This window comes from Magnolia sinica, chromosome 5, assembly GCF_029962835.1.
Source record: "Magnolia sinica isolate HGM2019 chromosome 5, MsV1, whole genome shotgun sequence".
Taxonomy (NCBI): Eukaryota; Viridiplantae; Streptophyta; class Magnoliopsida; order Magnoliales; family Magnoliaceae; genus Magnolia; species Magnolia sinica.
The window spans coordinates 114,620,343-114,644,439 of record NC_080577.1 but is presented as its reverse complement, the minus strand read 5'-3'; the positions used below and the strand labels follow the sequence as shown (position 1 = coordinate 114,644,439).

The 24,097-nt window shown below is 40.5% G+C and overlaps 2 protein-coding genes across 2 annotated transcripts in view; one reads left to right on the top strand and one right to left on the bottom strand.

Annotated features, from left to right (window-relative positions):
* Positions 1 to 1,253: 1,253 nt before the first annotated feature.
* LOC131246841 (uncharacterized) lies at positions 1,254 to 7,546 on the bottom strand. Its single transcript, XM_058247275.1, has 3 exons — positions 7,215 to 7,546; positions 2,780 to 2,917; positions 1,254 to 2,030 (listed from the first exon to the last, which is right to left on the bottom strand). Exons 1-3 carry the CDS (start codon positions 7,516 to 7,518, stop codon positions 1,897 to 1,899), a joined length of 576 nt encoding a protein of 191 aa, XP_058103258.1. The 5' UTR covers positions 7,519 to 7,546; the 3' UTR covers positions 1,254 to 1,896.
* An 11,791-nt stretch (positions 7,547 to 19,337) lies between these two features.
* The window catches only part of LOC131246840 (uncharacterized), a 30,526-nt gene continuing 25,766 nt past the window's right edge, over positions 19,338 to 24,097 (top strand). Inside the window, exons 1-3 of the mRNA XM_058247274.1 lie at positions 19,338 to 19,630; positions 20,855 to 21,008; positions 21,542 to 21,637. Coding sequence (XP_058103257.1) covers positions 19,463 to 19,630; positions 20,855 to 21,008; positions 21,542 to 21,637 — 418 coding nt within the window. The 5' untranslated portion in view covers positions 19,338 to 19,462. The remainder of the gene's footprint in view (positions 19,631 to 20,854; positions 21,009 to 21,541; positions 21,638 to 24,097) is intronic.

The window sequence follows — 24,097 nt, the reverse complement described above, 5'->3', positions numbered from 1 at the left end:
TCGAGACATCCAGAGTCAGCTCGGATTGACTCGGCTTAAAGGCCAACTCGAGGTAAGTAAAGTTAAGTTCAAGTCGAGTTCGACCATGGTGTATTGCAACTCGACTCGACTTGAACTCGACTTGACTCAGCATGGACGAGTCAAGCCGAGCTTGGCCCACCTCGACTCGACTCAGCTCGATGTACGACACTAAAATCAAATGATAAATGGATCGTGGACCATGAGCATATATAGTATAATATATAGTGGGGTCAACAAAAAGCGAGGGATTTGAATATACCTGCCGTTCGAAGCTTCTTAGATGGGAGGACCATTTTCGTGGGGACCATTTTCGTCCTTTCTTGGGTTCACAAAAATCGAAAATGATGTGTGCGGGGTCTGTATTCTCGACTGGACAAAGGGAAAAGAAAAAATGAAGAAAAGGGAGGGTTTTACTGGAAGGTGGACAGTCACAGAGGGGGAGAGGCAATCAGAGAATTAGATTCAGTCGGCTAGGATGAAGGAGCGGGGAGAGGAAAGAAGAAAAAATCAGATTTTCAGTGGAGATGGGGCTGGCAGCGTTTGAATGGGCGTCTGTTTTAGAGCAGGGGCATTTTCGTCATGTGCAAGGGCGTCCCTACGCCTGGGAAGTATTCTTGGCAACTAAAAAGAAATGGGCTTAAAAAGGTTGTGGGCCATATACTGGTCGTACAGTTGGAAATATCTCCCGAAAAATCAAACAAGCCTACATGTTTTTCTCAAACATTGTAGAAGATCAACTCATTTGGTAGGCCACGTGTACGCCGATTGGACGTCAATATCTTAATATTCCATTTATTTTCTGGTGGCCCACCTGACAAACGGCTTTGATCTCTTATGCATCTGCTGTGATGACTCGAGTGAGCTGCGGGTGCACAGAACGTAGTGTAAGAGAGGTTTAACCATATTCTGCCGGAGTATGGAATGTATCCACACATCCGGCTTTCTAAATACCGTCCAGACCGTTTCATGCATCTTTAGCTAATGACACGTGATTGGATCTACTCAGACGAGATCCGCATGATCCTGACCATTTCTTTGGTGGGCCTTTGATCATTCTCATTCTCACAGCTCCAAAATTACTGATTTTGATTTTGCAAACCGGGACTATGGTGAATAGGCTTGCCAACGTATTAGATAGCATTTCTGATGAGGCTTAAGTTCTTGCAAACGGTCGCAAACCGGAATGAGGCTTAAGTTCTGACGGTCCGGGATCATCCGGTTGCACACGTGGATGCGCTCAGCAAAACTCTCCATGGGACGATGGAAAGCGTGGACGTATTCTCATTTGCACAGATTCAAAACAAAACATACAATTATCATCATCTATACAGGAAAGAGAGATCTCACATCTTCTCTTGGAATTTCATCATACATGAGGCCGGATCCAATACAAAGGTTTCTACGTTAAACTTAATGTACAGATCTGTGTGGGGCCCACTGGGATGTTTTAATGACATCAAATCCATTCATCTGAGTGTTCTCCTAATGGTATCCTTAGTCCCAACAAATCTGGCCAATCCAAAAGCCATGTGGGCCACACCACAGGGAACAGTTGGGATGGGAACACCCAACATTAAAAACCTTTCAGATTGTATTTTGGGATCACCATGTTTTGTACATGCCATCTAATCCATTTCCAAGATGTGTCCAACCAGGATGAATGGACACCCAACAAATCAGGCAATTCCAAAACTCAGGTGGGCCACAATACATTTAAGGCATGATTTTACATGGTGCGGCCAACCTGAGCTTTGAGCAGCCAGATTTTTGGGGGTGCACATGATGGATGGATTGGACGTCATTAAAACATCACAGTGGGACCCACACATCGATTTTTACATTAAACTTATCATAGAAATGTTTGGATAATAATTATCACCTGGGTCTTTTGCATAGGGCTGTGGTCAAGACGATCTCATCTTCCCTTGGGCGTTTCAAATTCATACCGATGCAGCTGCACTTGAATTGGGTGGTGCTCGAAATTGGATTGCACAGGCTGGCTAGTTCCCCTGTTAGATTCAAAAAAGGACCCAAACACCCTCACTAAAAGAGCAAGAAACACCTCCTAGTTGCAGAGTAGTTAGGAAATTAGGAATCTTAGAGTTCCACTGATCCCACACATACCTCTATATGTGGATACAAGTGCTAAACTGGTGGTATTTGTGTGGGAAATCGAAGCCTTGCATCAGGTGGCCCCCACCTGATGTTTGGGCTGGTCCACTCATCGTGTGGTCTATGCATCTACGTTGAATGTGGAATGGCCTGGTTCTTAAACCATCAATTGTCTGTGAACATGTGGACCATTTAACAAATTGACTGGACATATGTGGCGGTGCAATGTCATGCATGGCCTGGACATTCCACACTAACTTGGAACGTATGGTTGTTTGTAGAGGTACATGCTGTCTAAATAATCTCACGAATCCAAAGGCCAAAGCTGCAGCAAACATTACAAAATCTATTGGAAAAGGTTGCTTGTGCTCATTTGCACAAAGAGTTGGTGCACATGGCACCCACCAACGGTTGTGGCTCATGCACGAAGAGTCAGTGATCACGTCTCCCACCATCCAACAAATGGTGGGTTGGAATCTCAATAAAAATTTCAAAACGCCTCTCAAAAAACAAGAATTTCAAAATGGGTTTTCAAGCCTGCTATTTCGAGTTGGGATTTTAGCCCCTATTTGTTAATCGGGAGATGAGATGGGGATTTGTAAAGTGCAATTTTAGGCAAGAAAAGGAAGAAAAACAGGGCATGTACCTGAGCTGCGCCGATCCATCTTTCTCTTCTTGAGGAATTTGACATCTTCTGACTGTGGCTTTCTCTTGATTCCAACGCCATCATCCTCGGTTGTCTTAGGATCGTCCCCGTTCCCGTTGTTGGAAGGGTTATGCAGTCCTGAGGGGTAATCACTCAAACATTAATAAGGGAGAATTAGGAGACATTATTCAATTAGCGATAAGGAAATGTGTGTGTGTACATATGTAAAAATATATTATATACATATACATACATACATACATGTGTGTGTGTAGAAATGTAACGTTACCAGGCATTGAACCCTGGATCAGTCACACACACTACAGTCTCTACCCGCTCATATAATGAGCAGGAGAGGTTATTCAATTAGTGATAAGGAAATTTTGAAAACTATTTTAATAATAATTGTTTGAACTCTTTAAATAGAAAGAAAAAAAACAAAACAAAACAAAAAACAAAAAACTAAGAGATGTTGCAGAATTAACTCAATCAAATCATGTTTTATGCACTTCAACAAGTTCGTAACCAGGAAAAACTAGATTAAATACCCAGATAATTATCGGCTTTCACATTTTTTTTGTATTGGCATCTGTTTTTGCTGAAACGTCGTGAACAGTGAAACTGGACATAGAATCTGCAAGAAATTGAGAACTGTCTTTCACAAGGAAACATATGCATCTGGTTTGAAGTGCAGTTTTCCATGAATTCATGTAGAAATGTGAAAATTCAGCAGTCTAGAGACCCCCCCCTCCCAGCCCAAAAAAAAAAAAAAAAGCAACGTTTGCAAAAAGTGTTTAAGTGGGATTCTGCTTGATAAGAGTTTTCAATGCAAGAAAACAAACACTACTTGACAAATGGACCTCCAAAACAAATTTTGCCAAAGTTCTTTCACTGTTTTCAAGAGTTGGAATGAAAATGAATCTTAACCATCTGTGTGTGTTTTTTTTTTTCAGAGAGAACTGAAATTTACTAAGAAAGGCCCAAAAAGCAGGGAAAGAATACAAAGCTACACTAATGCGGAAACAAAAAAAGAGAGATCAGCAGACCTATCTGCTTGGACATGAGGAACCCATTCGGAAACAGCACATTTCACTAAATAAATGACCCTCTCAATTGAAGATTTCTTGTTTCTCTCTTGAATGTGAATTGTTTGTCTCTCGAATGAATAGAATGAATATGAAGGTAAAGTGGTATTTATAAGTTTCTCAAATCTACCTTGGAAGATTATAGAAAACTTCTCAAGCTTATATCTAGAGAGATCCGAGAGATCTACTCAATCTTATCTAGAGAGATCATGGAGACCTCAATCTTATCAATACCCTCACATTATATTGAATTTACAAAGGAAGTAATCATATGAATTACACCGTAATTTCTAACATAAACCACCATTTCTTAACATTCCCCTTCAAACTTTGAGTGGGTGAGGGCTGAACACCCAACTGGCTACATATCCAATGGCTACAATATCGAGGATCAACTTATTAGAAATAAGTGGCGAACTACTAAGAAGAAGATGGGATCTTCCCTCAGGTAACTTTCTAACAAACAAAATAGTAATCGATCTTGGTGTGTTTTGTGCGTGTGTGAAAGACTGGATTTGCCACCATTTATGTAGCACTAGCGTTCTTGCAACAAAGAATAGAAGAGCCAGGCAATAAAATACGAAGATCCTGAGGTAGAAATTGTAGTCAACTCAACAATTATAGATGCCATATCATGATACTTAGCTTCAGCACTGGAATGAGAAGCAGTGGATTTTATTTTTTTCTTGGCACACTAAGAGAAGTGTGCAGTCACAGAGAAGCCGACTGTCTTGTGGTCAGATGATCCTGCTAACTGAGGCTAAGATGATGACGATATGATGATGGTTTTTGACAACCATGACAGGTTTTATAAGGCCTTTTAGAACAGACACGGTGAATTATGATGAAGGAGAAAGTTAGCTCCCAAATCTAGACTGTGATGTTTCAGTATTTTTATGTAATTCAAACTAAATCAACAAATAAGTCTCTTGTACTTTTGGCAAAATCCTCGTGTGAGGCTTATTGCTGGTTACAAAATAGAAGAAGTGTTGCAAGAGCACACTAACCTAGGCATTTTATCCCATAATCTCCGCTAGCTCCCCAGAGAATAAGAAAAATGGAAAAAGAACCAGCCAGATGTCCGAACGAAAGCTTGAATAATACCATGCTAAATGATGAAAACTAAGTGAGCAGGCAAGGAAGGGTTGAGAAGGATCGAATGACAGGGATTTTGCTGTGGCTACGAGATGCTGGCTGAAGAGGATTTTGCAACACTTCTTTTATAAATTAAGGGAAGATTCAAGAAGAAAATGCACCGGGGACATTGGATCTCATAAGATCTCGAACCAGCCAGATGTTGGGAGGAAAGCCTAAACCATGCTATCCTTAGCTGAGGAAAGCTACGCAGGCAAGTAAGGGTAGCTGAAGGGGCGATGCAGTTACCTACAGGCCAATTTTCATTCAACAAGTATTCTCCAATCAATTCGATGGTAACCAATCTACATTTGCACCTAGATGTAAATGGTGGTATTGTCCCTTGCTCAACAAATGCTAACAAGCTCATATGAACTTGTCCAATCATACCTGAAATTCCCAAAAAAACATGCCAAGGCCATAAAGATATGACGAGACTATGATGGTACCACCTAACAGATGAAGCTTTCTTGAAAATGGCATTGCACCTATTAGGTTGCATACCCCAATTGTTTGTATGCTCATTACTTCCTCAGAGGGTGACCAAAGCTTGACAACAAAAGAGAGATAATTTACAAGGTATAATCCATCTGTATTATAGCTACAAGTTTCACTGATTCAGACCAACTCATGCAGTCCATGAATACTTAATTACAGGCTGTAAATATATTACAAGTTATCCAAACACAAACAATTGTTTGCATGTAATCATATTACAACTTAAAGCCAAACATGAAAGGTTATAAACACTTTACACTTGCAATCAGATTTTGGATGCCTATAAGGTCCTTAAGTAGTAAAGGGATTACATATATTCAGATTACAGGGGCTGTTTGGATGCATGTATTTGCCTATAAAGGCTTTACAGGCTGTAAACATATTACAACTTTTAGCCGTAATCCGAAACTTGGCAAAAAGCCATGCTTCATATTATAGGTAAAGTCTTTACAGCTAAAAAGACATTATACATATTAGAACACAGTGATTGACATACACTCATGATATGTGGGGCCCACCATAATGCGTACAGTACATCTAATCTATCTATTATGTGCTTCTCTTGATGCTCTCCTATGGCCCTAAAAAAAACAACTCTTGATTATCCAATTGACCACACAAGGGATGGATGGGACGTCCACCATTAAAAACTTCCCTATTGCATTTGGGCCCCACTGTGATGAGTGGAAGACGTCCGATCCGTTTAGTGTATGCGTGCTTTAATGCGCTCTTACGGCCCCCAAAAAAATCAAGTCCTTATGTGATTTGTGGATTTTGGAAGGTTCACCGCCCAAGCTCTATTGTAGGAATTCCTACTTCATCCATTGTAAATACTTTACAATCCAGCAAAACACACAATCTATTTACCTGTAAACAGATTACCACTTAAAAGCCAAACGGAATAGCATGTAAACCATTTACACATGAAACTCTTTTCAGGTGTAATGTGTTTACAACTTAAAACTTTACAAGCATCCAAACGACCCCTTAAGGAATTTCATTTTTGGAAAACTACAGGCAATTGGAATGTTATACTGATTGGCCTATCTCTCAATTGGATATGTTCAGTTCAGCCTTGCCAGGAAATGATAGAAAGAACAGCAAGATTTCCAAAACCTGATCAAGGACTACAGTTTTAAGTAGTCACATGGACTACTAGAGCAGTTCAAAACCATTACTAAAAAACCAAGAACAGAAGAAAAGCCTCTCTCAGTCCGCCAACCACTGAAATGAATTCGTAGTCTGCCTGCTGGGCCATTCGTGCGGATGATCAGACACGTTCGAGAGGTAGGTCCCACCATCAGCTTGCCATGTGAACAGTACGATTGCATGGAATGAACCATGGCCTCTGAAGCGAAAAAAGGGCCATCCGTAGCATTCAAGAGGGCCCATGAGCTACGACTTCTAGTAGTCACGCAGACTGCTAAACTTGCGCTAAAGCAAACATACCCCCCCCCCCCCGGCGCACGTTAGCGGAGACCAATACAAAATCACCATCGTCCACCACATGGCCGGGGAACTAGAAGTCTAGAAACTAGAACCCCTCAACCCCCGCCACTAAAGTGAGAAGCAGAAGCGCACAATAGCAAAGACAGGAATATCGAGCTAACGTGCGCCATCCAAGCTTAACCTATCGCCGCCGCGGAGCGGCTCTACTGAAACAAATTTCTACTATTTAAAGAACGTGGAAATTAATAAAAAGAAAAGAAAGGAATCACCTCCGTTTGCAATATCAGGACGGCAGAGCTTGCCGTCGACGATCACGGCATCTCGACCGTTCGTTCCGGTCGAGAATCCTCGGCTATCGAAGAAGGAAAGGAGAGACTTCCAGGTGACGGAGGAGATGAGATTGACGCCCCTGCTGACGAAATGGCCGTTGAGCCGTAGGGTCGCAGGGTCGAGCCCGAAGGTCCGAGCTATGGTGCCCAGGTCGAGCCTGTGGTCCTCGTACGCGACGAACGGGACGAGCTTCGACAGCGACGGACAGAAAAGCTTGATCGTCTTGCTTTTGGCAGTAGACATTGCTTTTTTACTCTGGAAGTAGCAAAGCAGAGCAGAAGAGCATTTTTCATTTCAAGGAGAGAAGAGCTTGTTTCGCCTCTGTCGCGACTGAGTATCCAGCGTGCGTCGCCACCCACACGGGCCCACATTTTGAGATGTTCTGATTATCTGAACCGTTCATGATCTCTTGGATGCCATAAATAAGTTGTAATCCGACGATCACGTTTCAGTTACGATTCTAACTTTCGATTTTATGGTTGAAATCACGCCATAGAAAAAATTTCTTTTCATTACCAATCATTGGTTCAGCCAATTTTTTTAGAATGATAAAGAGTGTAAAATAAATAATTTGGACAGTTTAGATCATCAGATAAATAAAAAAGTGGGCCCCAGTGGCGGCGACTCAAGCTGTACAGCAGCATTGGCAAAACAGATGAGAGAGGTTTTCGTACGGTGGATCTTCTCGTATGATGGATAGTCGACTGCGTTTTAGAAAATGGTGGTGACTCTTTTAATACGTGGCAAAGTTTTTAGGCAATCCAGACCGTCCAAATATCTGAAACCATCAATTTTTTCATAAGAATCACATACCACTAAAATTTTAATTTTAACCATAGATTTGATAGCCATCAATTGGATGGCTAAGATTGCTTAATCTGTGTGATTTTAAATATATGAACCATCCATTAAGCTCTCTACAATTTTGATGGTCTGGATATCCCTTATGAGTGCCCCAGGAGAAGAAGTCACTTCCAATTTCATGGTGGTGAACCATGAGTATGGTGGAGCTAGTAGGAATTGAATATGGTAGAATTATTCTCTACAATACACATAGTTTGATGAATTCCCGATCTGGACCGTCCGTCTACTGGAAACTATCATGGATGGACCATGTGTAAAAGCTTACGCCTATCAGAAACACTACTCACAAGTTCTCTCTACTTTGGCGTACAGAACATCAACCGTTCGGGTGCTTTTGTTTCGTACCATAGATTCGAAATCTGGTGATCGGATGGATACAATCGTCCCAACTAGGCGAATTTTAGAAGTTTGTGCGTTTACAGTAATTGAATCTAGGTGGACGGTACAGATTGATAAATAACCGTTGCATGTGTCCTTTCAAGAGATGGATGCATCATTTTACGATTTTACCGGTTCTACCTTATCATCTCGCGGGAGAGTGCCTCTATGTGTTTCTAACAGCTTCCGGAAGTGTCTCAAACGTCCAGCGTTTTTATTAATGATCCAGTGCTCCTCCAGAGCACAAACACCGCAAGAAGCAATAGCTGAACGGTTCGGAATACTGAACCATGGGCTCCACTTGTCACAGCTGAAAGTGTGCAAAGACACCTTACTCATCCAATCAATTGATATGGACTGTCCATGAGGTCCAGATCACACTACATGGGAGACCATGGATGATTCCAACCAGTCCATTGGGTGTGGCTCGTCGATGACTGCTTATGGTCCCAGAAAAAACCACTTTTGATGGATTTTCTAGTTGGCGATGTTTCTTCCTGTCGTGGCCGACTGAATGTTGGTGGATCTGAGAGACCGGTCTAAATTGATTTATTGGACGGTCCATATAACCCGATGGAGTGAGAAAGGTTATCCCTCTTAGTCATGGTCGCTACATTTATGCTGGACTTCGTAGGGCGAAGGCACTATTAGGATGAACAGAAAACAGCATCAACATAAGCCATTGCATATTAATTGCCTGCTAGATTTATAGCTTAGATAATCCAAACATGCAGCCACGTGGGCCCCATCCGTGGTTAGCGTGGGTGCCATATTGGATCCACCCACCATCAAGTCCACTAATGTTACGGTGCTCCACACACAATGCCAAAGTCAGATAAGAAATTTATGTTTATGTGTGTTAAGGTTTCAATGCATATTTTCTTTTATAAAGTTAATATGGATTTATAGCCCTAAGATGCCCTCCTTAAATGGAGAGCTCTCCTACCTATCAAGTAATTGTCTTCGAAAATCACCAACGTGAATCTTGGAACAGCGCTATGAATAAGATCAATAGGACAGATTTCAAGGGAAGAATGGAGAGTTGCATTAAATTGCTGAGCTCGACCAAACAATTCCAACTTTGAGGTCGAAAGTCCAAGGCTATCTAGAGGTGGATGTGGGGTCACAGTTGAGGTCGACTTCAACGCATACAAACAATGGTATAACTGTAGATTAGTTGGTCGGAGCTTGTCAGGAGTTCCAATCTCTTCAGTGATAATTGGAATGCCATGTCGTGCCTAGGGATCGGGACTGGCTGTTATAACTGAACTGTCCCTCTAAGGGCATTGCAGTTTATCTTATTTGGATCATCCTTGGTCAATCCCTTTCTACTCATAACAACTTAAACATGATATGGATCCTCAGCTTTTCATCAACTGTAAATTCCTGTTTTTATGTATTATGATTGATCCACATCATCAAGGACATTCAACGTTATTATTATTGGGGAAAAATATGACAAGTCCGAAGACCCGGTTATGAAATAGACAAACTCTATTGACACTGCCCGAGGGTCCGGGGTAACAAGTCGAACCAAGACAAGACGAAGCCTAAAGGAAAGACTTAACTCGGATTGCAGGAAATAAATCTCGACCAAGACTTAAAGAGTCAAAAGCCATAGGCAAAATATATAAAACGCATAAAGTTGACTCGGCTAACGAAACAGTAACGTCTAAAGGGGTCGATTAAGACCCGAATGCTAGAAGTCACCTGACCGACCATAAAACCGTCCCATATTAGGGCGGTTATAGCGTCGGTTATCGGATTAAGAAAGGATATCGGTTACGGATTGACTCCGTTTCATCCGACAGAAGGCAAAAAGCTACATCCTTACAGTCATCCGAGACTCATTTACTATCATAGTCGATTAAGGCCGAGCCGAATAAGAAAGAGACGGTGTAAACCTAAAATACTGTCCCGAAAATCCAGTATAAGAATTTCTGATCCCGAGAATTTCAAAATCGGGTGAAATCCGTAAACAAATCAAATCAAATCTCCTAAGAATTGGGAAGAGAATCCCTGCACGTCGGGACCTCTCACTCCTATAAAAGAATGATGTCTCCGGGATCAAAGGTAGGCAGAAAATACCTTAAAAATACCTTCTTTCTTGTCCAGTCACTGACTTGAGCATCGGAGGTTCCCCGACTCTAACCAGGGTCCCCTTTACATCTTTCTTGTGCAGGTGGCGACAAAGAAGGTGTATCAGGTTTTTTTCATCAACAATCACATTAAATGAAATATTTGTGATGATGTGATTCAATCATATTGCAACAAACAATATAGAGACTCCGAACTCAAACAATGCCATGTGGCAACAAAATTTTTGACATAAATTGAGCCAAAATTTCTTCAACTGCCTTAATGAGAGATCTTAAGTTGATGATTTTTCAAGGGGAACAAAAACATTCTAATACACTGTAAGAGCGATGATTATGGATGATGCATATGCACCAGCCAATTTGTTGCAGTTTGATGCATGAAATTTCAAATATATACATACATACGTGTGTGTGTATTTGTTTTGCTTTTCATCCCTCTATGGTAGTTTTTTTTTTTCCATTTCTGCATATGGTTGATCAATCAGACAATTGCAAACCACTAATCACATAATTATTGACCACAGTGGTTGCTAAAATCATGATTAATGACTTTCTAATGAGAAAAAGGAACTTTGAGACTTTGTCGGAGTGTGATGAATGATACAAATGTGCATCGACTTAGATTGATTTGTCATGAAGTGTACAAAAATTATATGCTCTCTATCGTGGGTGCAGTATATAAAAGCTTATTTTAGCTCCTATGCAATTCAATGTCCAGCATGTATCAACATCCATCACGGCAAAAACGACTATCATCTGCACATTATTTTAGAGTATCATGCCCATTTTCAAAGCTTTATTCCAATTGATTGAAGCCAGCTACACAAGTTATGCTATGCTTCCGTTGGATAAGAGAATTTGGAAACTCGTCTCCGTCTACTTTGTTATTAATTTACGCATTGTCTTGTTGTCCTTTATGGAAATTGTTAGGTATGAATATGTCGGATACATGTGATTTGATCAAAGACATTTCATTTTAAGTGAAAATTATGATTTGTTTGGTGATCTAATTTCATATAAAATGCAGAGTAAACGAGTCACCATTGTTGTTTTGCAGGTTTTTGTTTATACAAGAATTACAACTCATAAATTGATAGTCGAATACATTTGTAAAGGAATAAGGTAAACTACATTCCAATATTTATATTTTCACGTTATAAAACTATCATTATTACCTTACTATGTAAATGAAACAAACAATGTAGTAAAATCATAAGTTGATAGTCGGATACATAAGTTGATAGTCGAATACATTTGTAAAAAGATAAGGTAAAATATATTCTAATATTTATATTTGTTTCATTTACATTTGTAAATGAAACAAACAAACAACTTATGAAACAACTCATAAGATGATAGCCGAATACATTTGTAAAGGGATAAGGTAAAATACATTCTAATATTTATATTTTCACATTATAAAACTATCATTATTACCTTGATATGTAAATGAAACAAACAATGTAGTAAAATCATAGTTGCAATCTGTCAACGATTCTTCTTTTTTTTTTTTTGAATATCTTTACATTGAGATAATACAAATAAATAGGAAAACTTGCAATCTTATTTTTATCTATTACAGATATCTTAGTAAAGATTATGAGAATTCTATATTTAAGTCTACAGCTATATTGTCTATATTTACGTCTACAGCTATATCTTTCCTAAGTTGGCTTCTAACAGCTTACGCCAACACTCCCCCTCAAGTTGGCGCATACAAATCTCTGATGCGCAACTTGTTAAGTGAGTTGTGAAACTCTTTGCTTGATATCGCCTTTGTGAGTATGTCTGTTAGTTGATCTTCGGACTTCACAAATGGAAATCGAATTATTTTTACTTATAGGTTTTCCTTGATAAAATGTCGATCCACTTTCACATGTTTTGTACGGTCATGTTGGACTGGGTCGTGTGATATTGCAATAGCAGTTTTGTTGTCACAAAAGAGATCCATTTCTGACATAGAGGTGAAGCCTAGTTTAGTAAGTAGTCTCTTGATCCAGAGTAGTTCACAAAGCCCTTTTGTCATTCCATGAAATTCTACTTCGGCACTGGAAAGTGCTACCACCTTTTTCTTCTTGCTTCTCCATGTAACAAGATTCCCCGCAACAAACATAAAATAACTTGAAGTAGACCTTCTATCTGAGATATTTCCAGCCCAATCTACATCCGTATAGCCATTAATTCTTAAATGATTATTCTTTGAAAACATAAGTCCCTTCCCAGGCGAGGACTTCAAGTATCTCGGTATCCGGGCTACAGCATCGATGTGATATTCACTAGGATTATGCATGAATTGGCCAACTACGCTTATAGCGCATGCAATGTCTGGCCGAGTATGTGAGAGGTATATAAGTTTGCCAACTAACCTTTGGTACCCCCCTTTATCCGTTGGTGTTTGATCTGAGTATTCTCTAAGTCCGTGGTTCTGAACAATTGGAGTGTCCACTGGTTTGCATTCCAACATTCCTACCTTAGTTAATAAATCCAACACATACTTCATTTGGGAAAGAAATATTCCTTGTCCAGATTTGACAACCTTAATTCCTATAAAGTATTTGAATCCTCCCAAGTTCCTCCTCTCAAATTCGGTGGCCAACTTCTTCTGTAGTCTGGATATTTCTTCTTCATCATCTCCTGTGATAATCATGTCATCCACATAAATTATCAACACGGTTACCTTGCCCAATTCGTGCTTTATGAATAGTGTGTGATATGAGTTGCTTTGCTTGAACCCGTATTTCCTCATTGCCAAATTAAACTGCCCAAAACTCGCTTGAGGTGATTGTTTCAATCCATATAGTGCTCGTTGCAGTTTGCACACGACCTTGATTTCAGTAGATGCCGTGTATCGCGGAGGAAGGTCCATGTACACTTCTTCTTTAAAATCACCGTGTAGAAAGGCATTTTTTACATCAAATTGATGTAATAGCCAGTCACAGTTGGCTGCAAGAGATAACAATATCCTTACGGTGTTTAGTTTCGCAACAGGTGAAAAAGTTTTTTGGTAGTCTACCCCATATGTTTGTGTATAGCCCTTTGTCACCAGTATTGCTTTGTACCTTTCGATCGATCCATCTGCCTTGTGTGTTGATGGAAAATACCCATTTACATCCTACTGCTTTATTCGCTTCAGGTGACGGAACTATGGTCCATGTGTCATTCTTTAGTAGTGCCTCCATTTCTTCCTTTATTGCTTGAGTCTATTTCGGATCAGACAAGGCTTCCTGAACTCCAATTGGTGTACTTGACTTGAAGAAAGTACATGCACAAATGATTTGAGGGGTTCGGATAATCTCTTGGTAGACACGTAGTTGACAATTTGATATTTCGATCTTCGCTCTTCAATATTATGAGAGTATCTATTCGGTGGCTTACCACGATTTTCCCTGAAAGGCAATGTATATCCAGCAGGAGTATTCAGGTCACTTATATTTGAAGGCGTGTCGAGAGTGCTTACCTCAGGGATATTCTCAGGAGATGGGTCTGCAGGTACTGAGGAAGGGGGGAGCTTGGTTCAGATGTATTCTGCTCTGTAGGCCCATCCGGCCCCGTGGGCTCAATCGGCCCTGGGTTTGGCTCAACCAGCCCTGGGCTTGGTGCTTCGTCCACCACTGTTTCACTATTTGGCCAATCAAAGTGCAACTAATTTTGCTTTTCATCTCGTGTCTCCCCCTGAAGAGAATAATGAGGGACTGGGAAAAATGTGTCGAACTCCAGGAAGGTGACATCCATCGTCGCATAGGTGCATCGGGTAGAGGGATCATAGCACCGATAGCCCCTCTGATGCACGGCATAGCCCAAGAAGAGACAGTGGAGAGCACACGGATTCAATTTGGTTCGTTGAGTTTTGTGAAGCTGCACATAAGCCACACACCCAAACACTCGGGGAGGGAGCATTAGGGCTGTGGGTAGGGAGACATGGGATGCCAGAACCTGGAGCGAAGTCTGAAAATTTAAGAATTTTGAGGGTAGTCTGTTGAGTAAATGTACGGCAGTAGACGCCACATCAGACCAGTATCAGTCGGCACATGAGCTCCGTGTAGTAAAACTCGTGCAGTTTCGAGAATATGGCAGTTCTTCTGCTCAGCTACGCCGTTTTGCTAAGGGGTCTGAGGACACGATGTCTCATCAACGAGTCCATGGTGTTCAAAATAGGTGTGGAAGCACTGATTAACATATTCGCCCCCATTATCAGAGCGGAGAACTCGTAGTTGGGCGGAAAACTGAGTCTGGATCATCGCATGGAATGATTGAAACATGTGTAACACTTCATCTTTATGTTTCATAAAGTAAAACCAGGTCATACGGGTACAGTCATTAATGGAAATAATGAACCGACAAACACCAAAACCAATAGAGATAGGAGAGAGACCTCACACATCCGAGTGAACTAAAGCAAAAGGAATAATGCTTTTATTCATACTTAACGGATAGGAAGTACGGTGGCTTTTGGCTAAAATTCAGGTATTATATTTAAGATCAGACAGTACCATATTGGAAAAAAGATCAAGTAGTAAATGTTTCAGATAACCAAATTTTGGATGTCCCAAATGTCGATGCCATACCCAGATTTGTTGTTCCCTCCTATCACCCCGTATGTGATAAGCATGACCCATGCTTACATCTTTCATGTAGTATAGGCCCCCCCTTTTAGTACCATGCCCAGTTATCTCCTTAGTGAGAATATCCTGAAGAAGACAAAATGTAGGATAATATAAGGACAACACAATTTAATTATATAGTAACTTGACTAACAGACAATAATTTATGCGAGGGCGATAGTACAAGTAACGTATTCGACAATTAGAGGGAATGAGACAGATACACAGATCTGGCCCCTGTGACCAGAGAGACAACCCCATTAGCATTTGCAACATTGGTGCGTCGTAGTGGAGATGTCGTAGTAAAATCGGTAGCTGCAAAAATCATGTGGTCTGTGGCTCCGGAGTCAAGGAGCCAGGCACCACGATCAACATCACATGGGGAGGTAACTAAACCAGAACCAGAGTTACCTATATCGGAGACGGGTCCCGCATCCTGAGAAGACTCAGCTTAGGGATTCAAGGAATGGTGGGGTTCGGATGACACTACAGCCACCCCGCCTGTGTTCACATTCGCACCAGTCGAGTCATTCTTTTTCTTTGCTTGCAACTCATACCATCAATCAGGATAGCCATTTTTTAAAAAATAATTCTCACCTGTGTGGCGATGGTTGCCACAATGGGAGCATTTCGTTCCATCTGGAACAATCCATGACTTAGAGGTTGCAGTGGATTTCCCAGTGGGCTGGCTGGAGATCGCAACAGAGGGTGAGATGGTTGAACTCAGTTTCAGCCCCTTGGTGGCGAGAACCGCTCCGGAGGTATTGTCGGGGTCGCCAGTGCTCATGACTGCCTGTCGGAGAACCTCCCTGCGAACATGAGCATAAGCTTGCTCGATAGAAGGAAATGAGTGCATCTGAAGCAAATCGTTGCGGATGTTGTCGAGGCGATCATCAAGATCATCTAGGAAGGTGTAAACACGATCCTCTTGGAGTAGGTTGTTGTAGTGTTGGATGTCGGTGGTGCATTCCATCGGATTCGGACGACGGAAATCAATTTCCCGCCAAAGTCCTTGTAGTTCGGTGTAGAACTTGTCAAGGGAGCCGTCGGCTTGTTGCAGGCGAGCCACACGTTGCCTAAGTTCATAGACTTGAGAAGTATCACTGCCATCGAAATAAGTAATAGCAATGGCATCCCAGAATGATTTTGCAGTGGAAACGGATGAAATCGCCAGTGAGTGTCGGGTCCATAGAGTTTATCAACCATCATTTGACAATGGCATTATTAGTACGCCATTTTCGAAAGGATGGATCTACCTGCAACGGTGGTGGACAGTCGTTGTTGATATAGCCCGGTTTGTCTTTGCCGGAGATGTACATCTCGACAACCTGGGACCAAAGGGCGTAGTTGGAACCATCTAACTTGATGCCGATTGGAGCAGTTGAGTTTTTGGTAGACGAAACTGGGACCTGGACTTTGGATAAAGCTTCGGTCATTTGGTCGGTAAAGGTGGTGATGATGGAGTTGGTATGTGGTGAAGGGTCACCAGTGCCAGTGTCGGCCATAGCTAGAAGGCACGGATCAAATAGAGAAAGCTAGGTATTTTTTTGGTGGAGGGAGCCAAGGATCGGATGGCTTTGATACCATGTCAACGATTCTTTTTTTTTTTAAATATCTTTACATCGAGAGAATACAAATAAATAGGAAAACTTGCAATCCTATTTTTGTCTATTACAGATATCTTGGCAAAGATTATGAGAATTCTATATTTAAGTCTACAACTATATCGTCTATATTTACGTCTACAGCTATATCTTTCCTAACTTGGTTTCTAACAGTTCACGCCAATACAATCAAATGTAAGTGATGTTACCACACAATTACAAAAAGAAATTAGAAAACCAAACAAGTATAACAATTAAGATTCATCGTAGAGTAGGTGCTTTATTTAATATCTGTCCTTGTTATAAATATATCTAGGTGGCTCCATGTGGTATGATTTATTGAGCTTTTCCAAGTATCGGCCGTTCTATCGATTGGAGAAGGTCTTTATTCCTATCGGGATCGATGACGAGAGTTGGGCTAATAAGTTCCTTGTTGGGTGCCAGCTTAATACAAAAATCCTCCTGTATCAAGCTTTGGGGTCCGGTAATGATAGCGTAAACTCTCGCACGAATGTATTATGTATTAACCACATGCCGTTCTTTGTCTCGAATCACCCAATCCATGCGACATGTGTCCACGTGCCAATACGCACACGTGCTCTATCTAGCTTTAAGTGCCCATATATCTCATGTCTCATGTTTTACTATACATATTTTCAAGCATTTCACATGTACCACTTCCATCGCAAATCAACTTTAGATGGTCCACACATGTTAAGTATATCCTATGTAATAGGCTTCATTTCTAAGCATCCTGCATGCCTTGCATCCCATTGTTGAGGACATGCTAATGACTGCCTCCTCTATCAGAGGGTACTGAGTAAGATAATGATTAAATCTACAAATGGCATGGTGTGGCCCACATGAGCCTTGGAATATGCTGATTTTTGAGGAGGCAAAGGCCAGGATCATCACCGGTAGAGTCGGGCATTGAGTTGAGTCAGACCGAGTTAGGGCTGACCTGATTCGATCCAGTTTTGAAATAGTCCTGACATAAATTCGACTCGACTTGGTACTGAGTCCAACATGCCTGAACTAATCCGAATCCAAGTATAGTATGGACTAATCAGGACTGAGTCCAACTCGGAAAAAAGTACCAAATCGGTTCAAGTTAACACCAATTTAAATTGAGAGATGGAGGACTGAAGGAGTGGAGAGGAGAGAGAGGAGGACGGTGGTGAATCCGGTGATGGTAGTGGGTGGCTGCGGGGCTTGGAAGAGGAGGGTGGGAGGGAGTGGAGAGGAGAGAGAGAGGGGGAGGAGGAGGGTGGTGGGTGGTTGTCGAGCTTGGAAGAGGAGGATGAGGGAGGAGGAGAGTTTGGGATCGGGTCGAGGTCAGGTCGGGTGAGGTGTATAAGGTTAGAGATACTTAAAAACGATGGTTTTTTATTATATATACTTGAATCGGAGTCAAGTTAGTTTCGAATTGAGTTGAGTCTTACCAGATCGAGTTTTAGGTCAAGTTATTGGGTAACTCGATCTTGACTCAGTATGAGTTCGGATTGGGTGAAACCTACTTGGTTCAGGCTGACTCACCCATTTAGTTCGGGCCGAGTTGGATAAGAAGAGTTAGGCTAGTCAAGCCAGTGTGCCCAGCTTTAATCATCGGATGATGATCATAGGGCTATTAATGGCAGCCAAGGAACGTACACGGTTGATAACTGTCTGAAAACCTGAACCGTCCATTTTCTTTTAAAGCTTTGGTCCGCACGACCGGTCTGACTTAAGAGAAAAAATGAACGTTACTGGTCGCAGTAACAGAACCATTGGCACTGAACAGGACGGGAACCAGCCATGTGGGCGGGACTCTGACCGTGGGCCATCTCGATGTATGAATTATATATCCACGCCGTCTATACGATTTGCAGCTCATTTTATTAAACGGTTAAAAAAGAGAGGTAAAAACAAATTTTAGGCGGACCACGCTAAAGAAAACATTGGTCAATAAATACCTATCATTAAAAATTTATAGGGCCCACGGTAATGTCTATCTAGTATTCACCATCAAACCTGGTGATGATGTCAGGAATAACCGGATGATAGGCACAACACAATATCAGTTTTATCCCAAACTTTTGTGGCGCACAATTTTTTTAATGGTCAATGACTACTGTTTACCGTGGTGTGGTCCACCTACAATTTATATTAGCTTTAAGTTTTTGAAACATACTCTAGATTAAGCTGCAAAACGGATGGACGGCGTGGATACACAATTCACACATTGAGGTGGGCTCCACGGTCAGGTTCCCACCCAATTATGGGACACATGTAAAAAATCAACAATCCGCTACTTTTCTGGCTCAATGTAATAGTGGGGCCCACCCAATTATTCGGTTGAAACCAATTTATTTCCATTTTTCCTCTACATCACTTGCCCTTTTTTGGACGGATCAGATGTTATGCAGGTGTGTGCCACGTTGGCGTAAAAGAAAGACCGTTGTATGGGATATTCGTTCACATGCAACGTACTTGCATGTGAATGGATCTCTCAAGAGAAGTATAAATACCAGAATCCAAAAAAGAAAAAAGAACAGAAAAGAAAAAAAAAGTTGGGGGGTTTTAGGTTCTCTGAGAATCAGGCTTCTCGATCTCGATTGTTCGATCTATCCCGACCTGGCTCTTTTTCCTCGTCGGGGAATCAATGGCTGGGCTCTCTCTAAAATGCGAGGACTGTGGGGCCCACTTGAAGAGCGTAGAAGAAGCGCAAGAGCACGGTGAGCTGACAGGCCATTCCAAGTTCTCAGAATCCACAGAAGCCGTCCTCAATCTCATCTGTAACACGTGCGGGAAGCCCTGCAGATCCAGAACCGTACTCCCTCTTTCTCTCGGATTTCCATAGATCATATGTTAATTCTTGAATTTGTTTTTTGTTTTGTTTTAAAATTTGGGTTTCTTTCATAGAATTTCGGATCTGGGTTTTTCGTTTCCATCTTGGAAACTTAGTATTTTGTTTTAATTTTCCCTTTCGTAGTAGAATTTGGAATTGTCTGATTGTTGGGGATCTTCTTTTTTTTTTTTTTTTTGGTCCTATCATATGAAAATTCTGAAATGATTTTTTTTTTTTTTTTGATTTGGTTTCTTTTTGTAGAATTTGGGAACTGGGTTTTTTAATGTTTCGATGTCTGAATCTTAGTATTTTGTGATTTCCCCCTTTGTAGTATAATTTGGAATCAAGGTTTCAAATCTGTTTATTGGGCATCATCTTGTTCACCACCGATACAGCCTCAGATCACCCTGTATCCCACTGTCTCCGGCTGTTTCGGCCTATACAGCTTTACAGTTTATGGACAATACTGGATACTTATCGGGCAATACATACTGTTTTTGGGTAAAACTTTAAACCCTGTTTGGAATGTTCTGATTGTTGGATCCTTTATTTTAGTACAATTTTCTTTTACTTGATTGCTAATTCATTGATTTCTTTGAGAATTTGAAGTGTTCATGATTGTTGGGGTTTTAGTGTTCCTCACTGAATTCTGAAGTTTCATATTTTTGTTTTGATCTGGGTTTTGTCTAGTAGAATCTGAGTATTTGAGATTTCCTGGGATGTTTTTTTTTTTTTAAAAAAAAATTTTTGGTTACGATTTATGAAGTTCTGTATGATGGTTTGGTTGGAATTCTTTTGTAGAATTTCAGGATTGTTGGAGATCTGGGTGTTTTGGTTGCAATTTATGCATGCTCATGTAAAATTTCAACTAATTTTTTTAGTAGATGTGTTCATTTAGGGTGCATTGGGTTGCACCAAAGATGAAGAAGTTTCATGATATTTCATGATTAATCAGTCTAATTTGGTTCAAAATATCATGAAATTTCATGATATTTGGTGCAACTAAAACACACCCTTAGTGATGGTTTATGAGTTGGGTGGTGGTGGTTGCAATTTCTGAAGCTTTGTAGCTTTGTTTTGAAATTTTTATTTTTATTTTTTTCAATAGAGTTTGAACTGTTTGTGATTAATAGAGATTTTGTTTTGAATTGTTTCGCCCCCTTTTTTGTTACAAATATTGTGGATTTTGGGTTGTTTATTCTGTAGGAAAGTGAATTGCATACAAAGAGAACCGGCCATGCTGATTTCAGCGACAAGACCTTGGAGGCTGCAAAACCAATCGATTTAGAGGCTCCAAAGGCTCTGGCTGCAGATTCAGAGGAGGGAACTGCTAGCGGCGAAAGTGAAACTCAAGCCCAGGGTGATTATTTCCTGAACATGTTCTGAGGCTGATATTTGGGTCTTGTTCAATGTGTTGAATTTGATTTTGGATGGAATTGGGAGATTGGTTCCTTTTTTCAGTTGATAAGTAATGATTTGTTTTAGATCATGTTCGGATGCATGTCTCTCAAGATAAAAATCTGAACCTATTCTGCCTCATTAGCTATTTGGTTCATTCCGCATGGAAGATATGTTAAAAGGGCAAAAAAGGTTTTCCATTGCCGATGGTGTGATTCCACCTCATTGCACATGCCTCCAAATGCAGCCTTAATGCTTTGTTTGAAGTTTCTGAATTTGAATGAATTGGAGTCTAGTCCTTTGCATCATGGTGATGGTATTTGGAGGGTATTTCTGGGTTAGGTAGGTCCATTGGCTTTTTGTGTCTGTAGGATTAGTTGATGTTGATCTGTTTATGGACGGTGAGTGATCCAGGGTTCAATCCCTGGTAATGTAACTTTTCAAAAAATAAAAAAAATCAAATCCTAATTTGGCATCTCTACTTTTTAATTTCAGAGATGGCTGTTCCGGAAGTTGATAAGAATTTGCTTGGCGAACTCGAATTGATGGGATTTCCAACGGCTCGTGCAACAAGGGCACTCCATTATTCTGGTGAGGCAATTGATAAGAAGAGTCTCTTTTCATCTATACTCTGCATTTTGTAATAGCAAAGTTGCTTCCATATAAGATTGGACAAGGCTATGATGATGATGATGAAATTTGTTTTTTGTATCTCACTAAGAGGTTCCATTTCTTCTGCCCAAATCACTGTTTTTGTTGTCATGAGTTTCTGTTTGATGATTCTCATGGATGTCTATGAACTTATGCACTGCTAAGCTTTTGAAAAGCTGGTTGGGTTATTTCTAGTGCTTCTCATCTAATATTTTTGTCTCCCTTTGCTGGACATTTCAGTTGTTGGCTAGCCTAATTTGGCGGTGTATCCCTTATTATGGTGATATATCAAATGGGAAAAATGGTATTTAGCGATTCTTCTACTTTGTTGCATATCTTTTGATATTGAGATGATGTCAAATTGGAACATATCTAACTTTTACTATTTCTAACCACACATCATCTTCATCTAAGCCTTATCCCAAATAATTGGGGTCGTCTACATGAATCCGGTTTTGCCATTCCACTCTATCAAGGGCCATACCTTAAGTTAGATCATAGGTCATTAAGGGGTCGTTTGGATGCCTGTAACTTTTCTAAAATGTAAGTAAGTTACAGGTGACTTAGTTACAGTTAGTGTTTGGGGGAGGAAAGTCACAGGTGACTTTCTCTCAACCTGTAACTAAGTTACAGGAGAAAGAGCCAAAAATCTTACAGGCGCTGGAGTCGTTTTTCAAGTTACCTGTAACTAAGTTACAGGTAACGGTTGAAATTTTTGAAATGAAAATCGTTGGGAAGAATCGCAGTCTTCATCTCCCTCTCGCCTCCGTTTCCCTCTCTCAGTCTACTTCTCCCTCTCCCATCGAGCTTCTGCTAGGTACGAAACCCCTTCCTCTCTTTTGCGTTTTCCTTTCTTTCCATTATTATTATTATTTTTTTCCTTTTGCATTGATGGAGGTAGTATGGTGAGGTGGCGTGGAAAATGCAGATGATCTATGGGGCCCACCATATTGTATTTGTTTTATCCATGCCGTCCAATCCATTCTTTTGAATCGTTTTAGGTATTGATTCCAAAAATGAGGGATATCTAAATCTCAGGTGGACCACACCACCGAAAACAATAACGATTAAAAGTCCACCATTAAAAAACTAGTAGGGCCCACTGTACTGTTTGTTTGACATCCAAGCCGTTGATTAGGTCATAAAGACCTGGATGAAGGGAAAAAAACAAATATCAGTTTGATCAAAAACATTGGTGGCCCACCAAAAGTTTTTAATGGTGGCTGTTCAATCAACATTGTTTCCAGTGATGTGGTCCACCCGAAATTTTGATGTACCTTATTTTTGGGCTGATGACTTAAAATTTTCTGGAATAATGGATAGATGGTGTGGATGAAACAAATACATCATAGTGGGCCACCTTAACACGTTTAGTCCATGATCTGGTAGAGAGTGTTTTGAGGGAGGGGCCCCACGGAAACCATTTTAGTCCTGATTTGCCACTGGGTTTCATGTACATTGTCTACATGACATGTTGGCACATGTGCTGTGAAATGCCTCTTCAATGGATCATTTTATCACAGCACATATAAGCACATGGGAAGTGCTAAAGCATTAACAGTCATTTGTGATGGTGTATGCAACCATTCGGCTGAAGCACTTCTCACGGGAGACGTACCCCAGTAGTTAACCCAAATTATTTTCTAGAGATTTTGATAAGGATTGAAAATTTTTGATTGAATATGTTACTTCAAGTTTTTTGTTCACATTACTAGCATTTTGAAAACATGGGCCCATTTTTATGGTCCACCTATTGATTAGTTTAGCCTAAGAATCGGCCAAACTATTCATTTACATGGGCTTAATAAAATGAAATAATTTTATCCCAATCTTTTTAATGTATCAATCTGATTTTTCAACGATTCTCTATTTCAAACTCTATCTAGCGTGAATATCCAACTTATTACCTGTAACAAAGTTACAGGTTATCCAAACACAAAAACAAAGTTACCTATAAGTAAGTTACAACTTACATCCAAACAGGATTACCTGTAACTTACTGACACCTGTAAGTAAGTTACATGTAACTTACTTACAACTTAAAAAAGTTACAGGCATCCAAACAGGCCCTAAGTCTTTTCTTACTACCTCCATACATGTCCTTTTGAGCCTTCCACTTGCCCTTTTAGAGCCTTTAATTTCTACCATTCATTCCTTCTAATTGGTGCGGTTCTTGGTCTCCATTGATCATTACCAAACCATCTAAGTCTACTTTCCCTCATCTTATTACCTATGGGTGCTATGCCTAAGTTCCCTTAAATGCATTAATCTCTAATTATGTCATTCCTCATCTTGCTACTCATCCATCTCAACATCTTCACTTAAGCTACACTCATCCTATGAACATTTGTTCTTTAACTGCCAAACATTTTGTTCCATAAAGCATGGCTGGTCTTATAG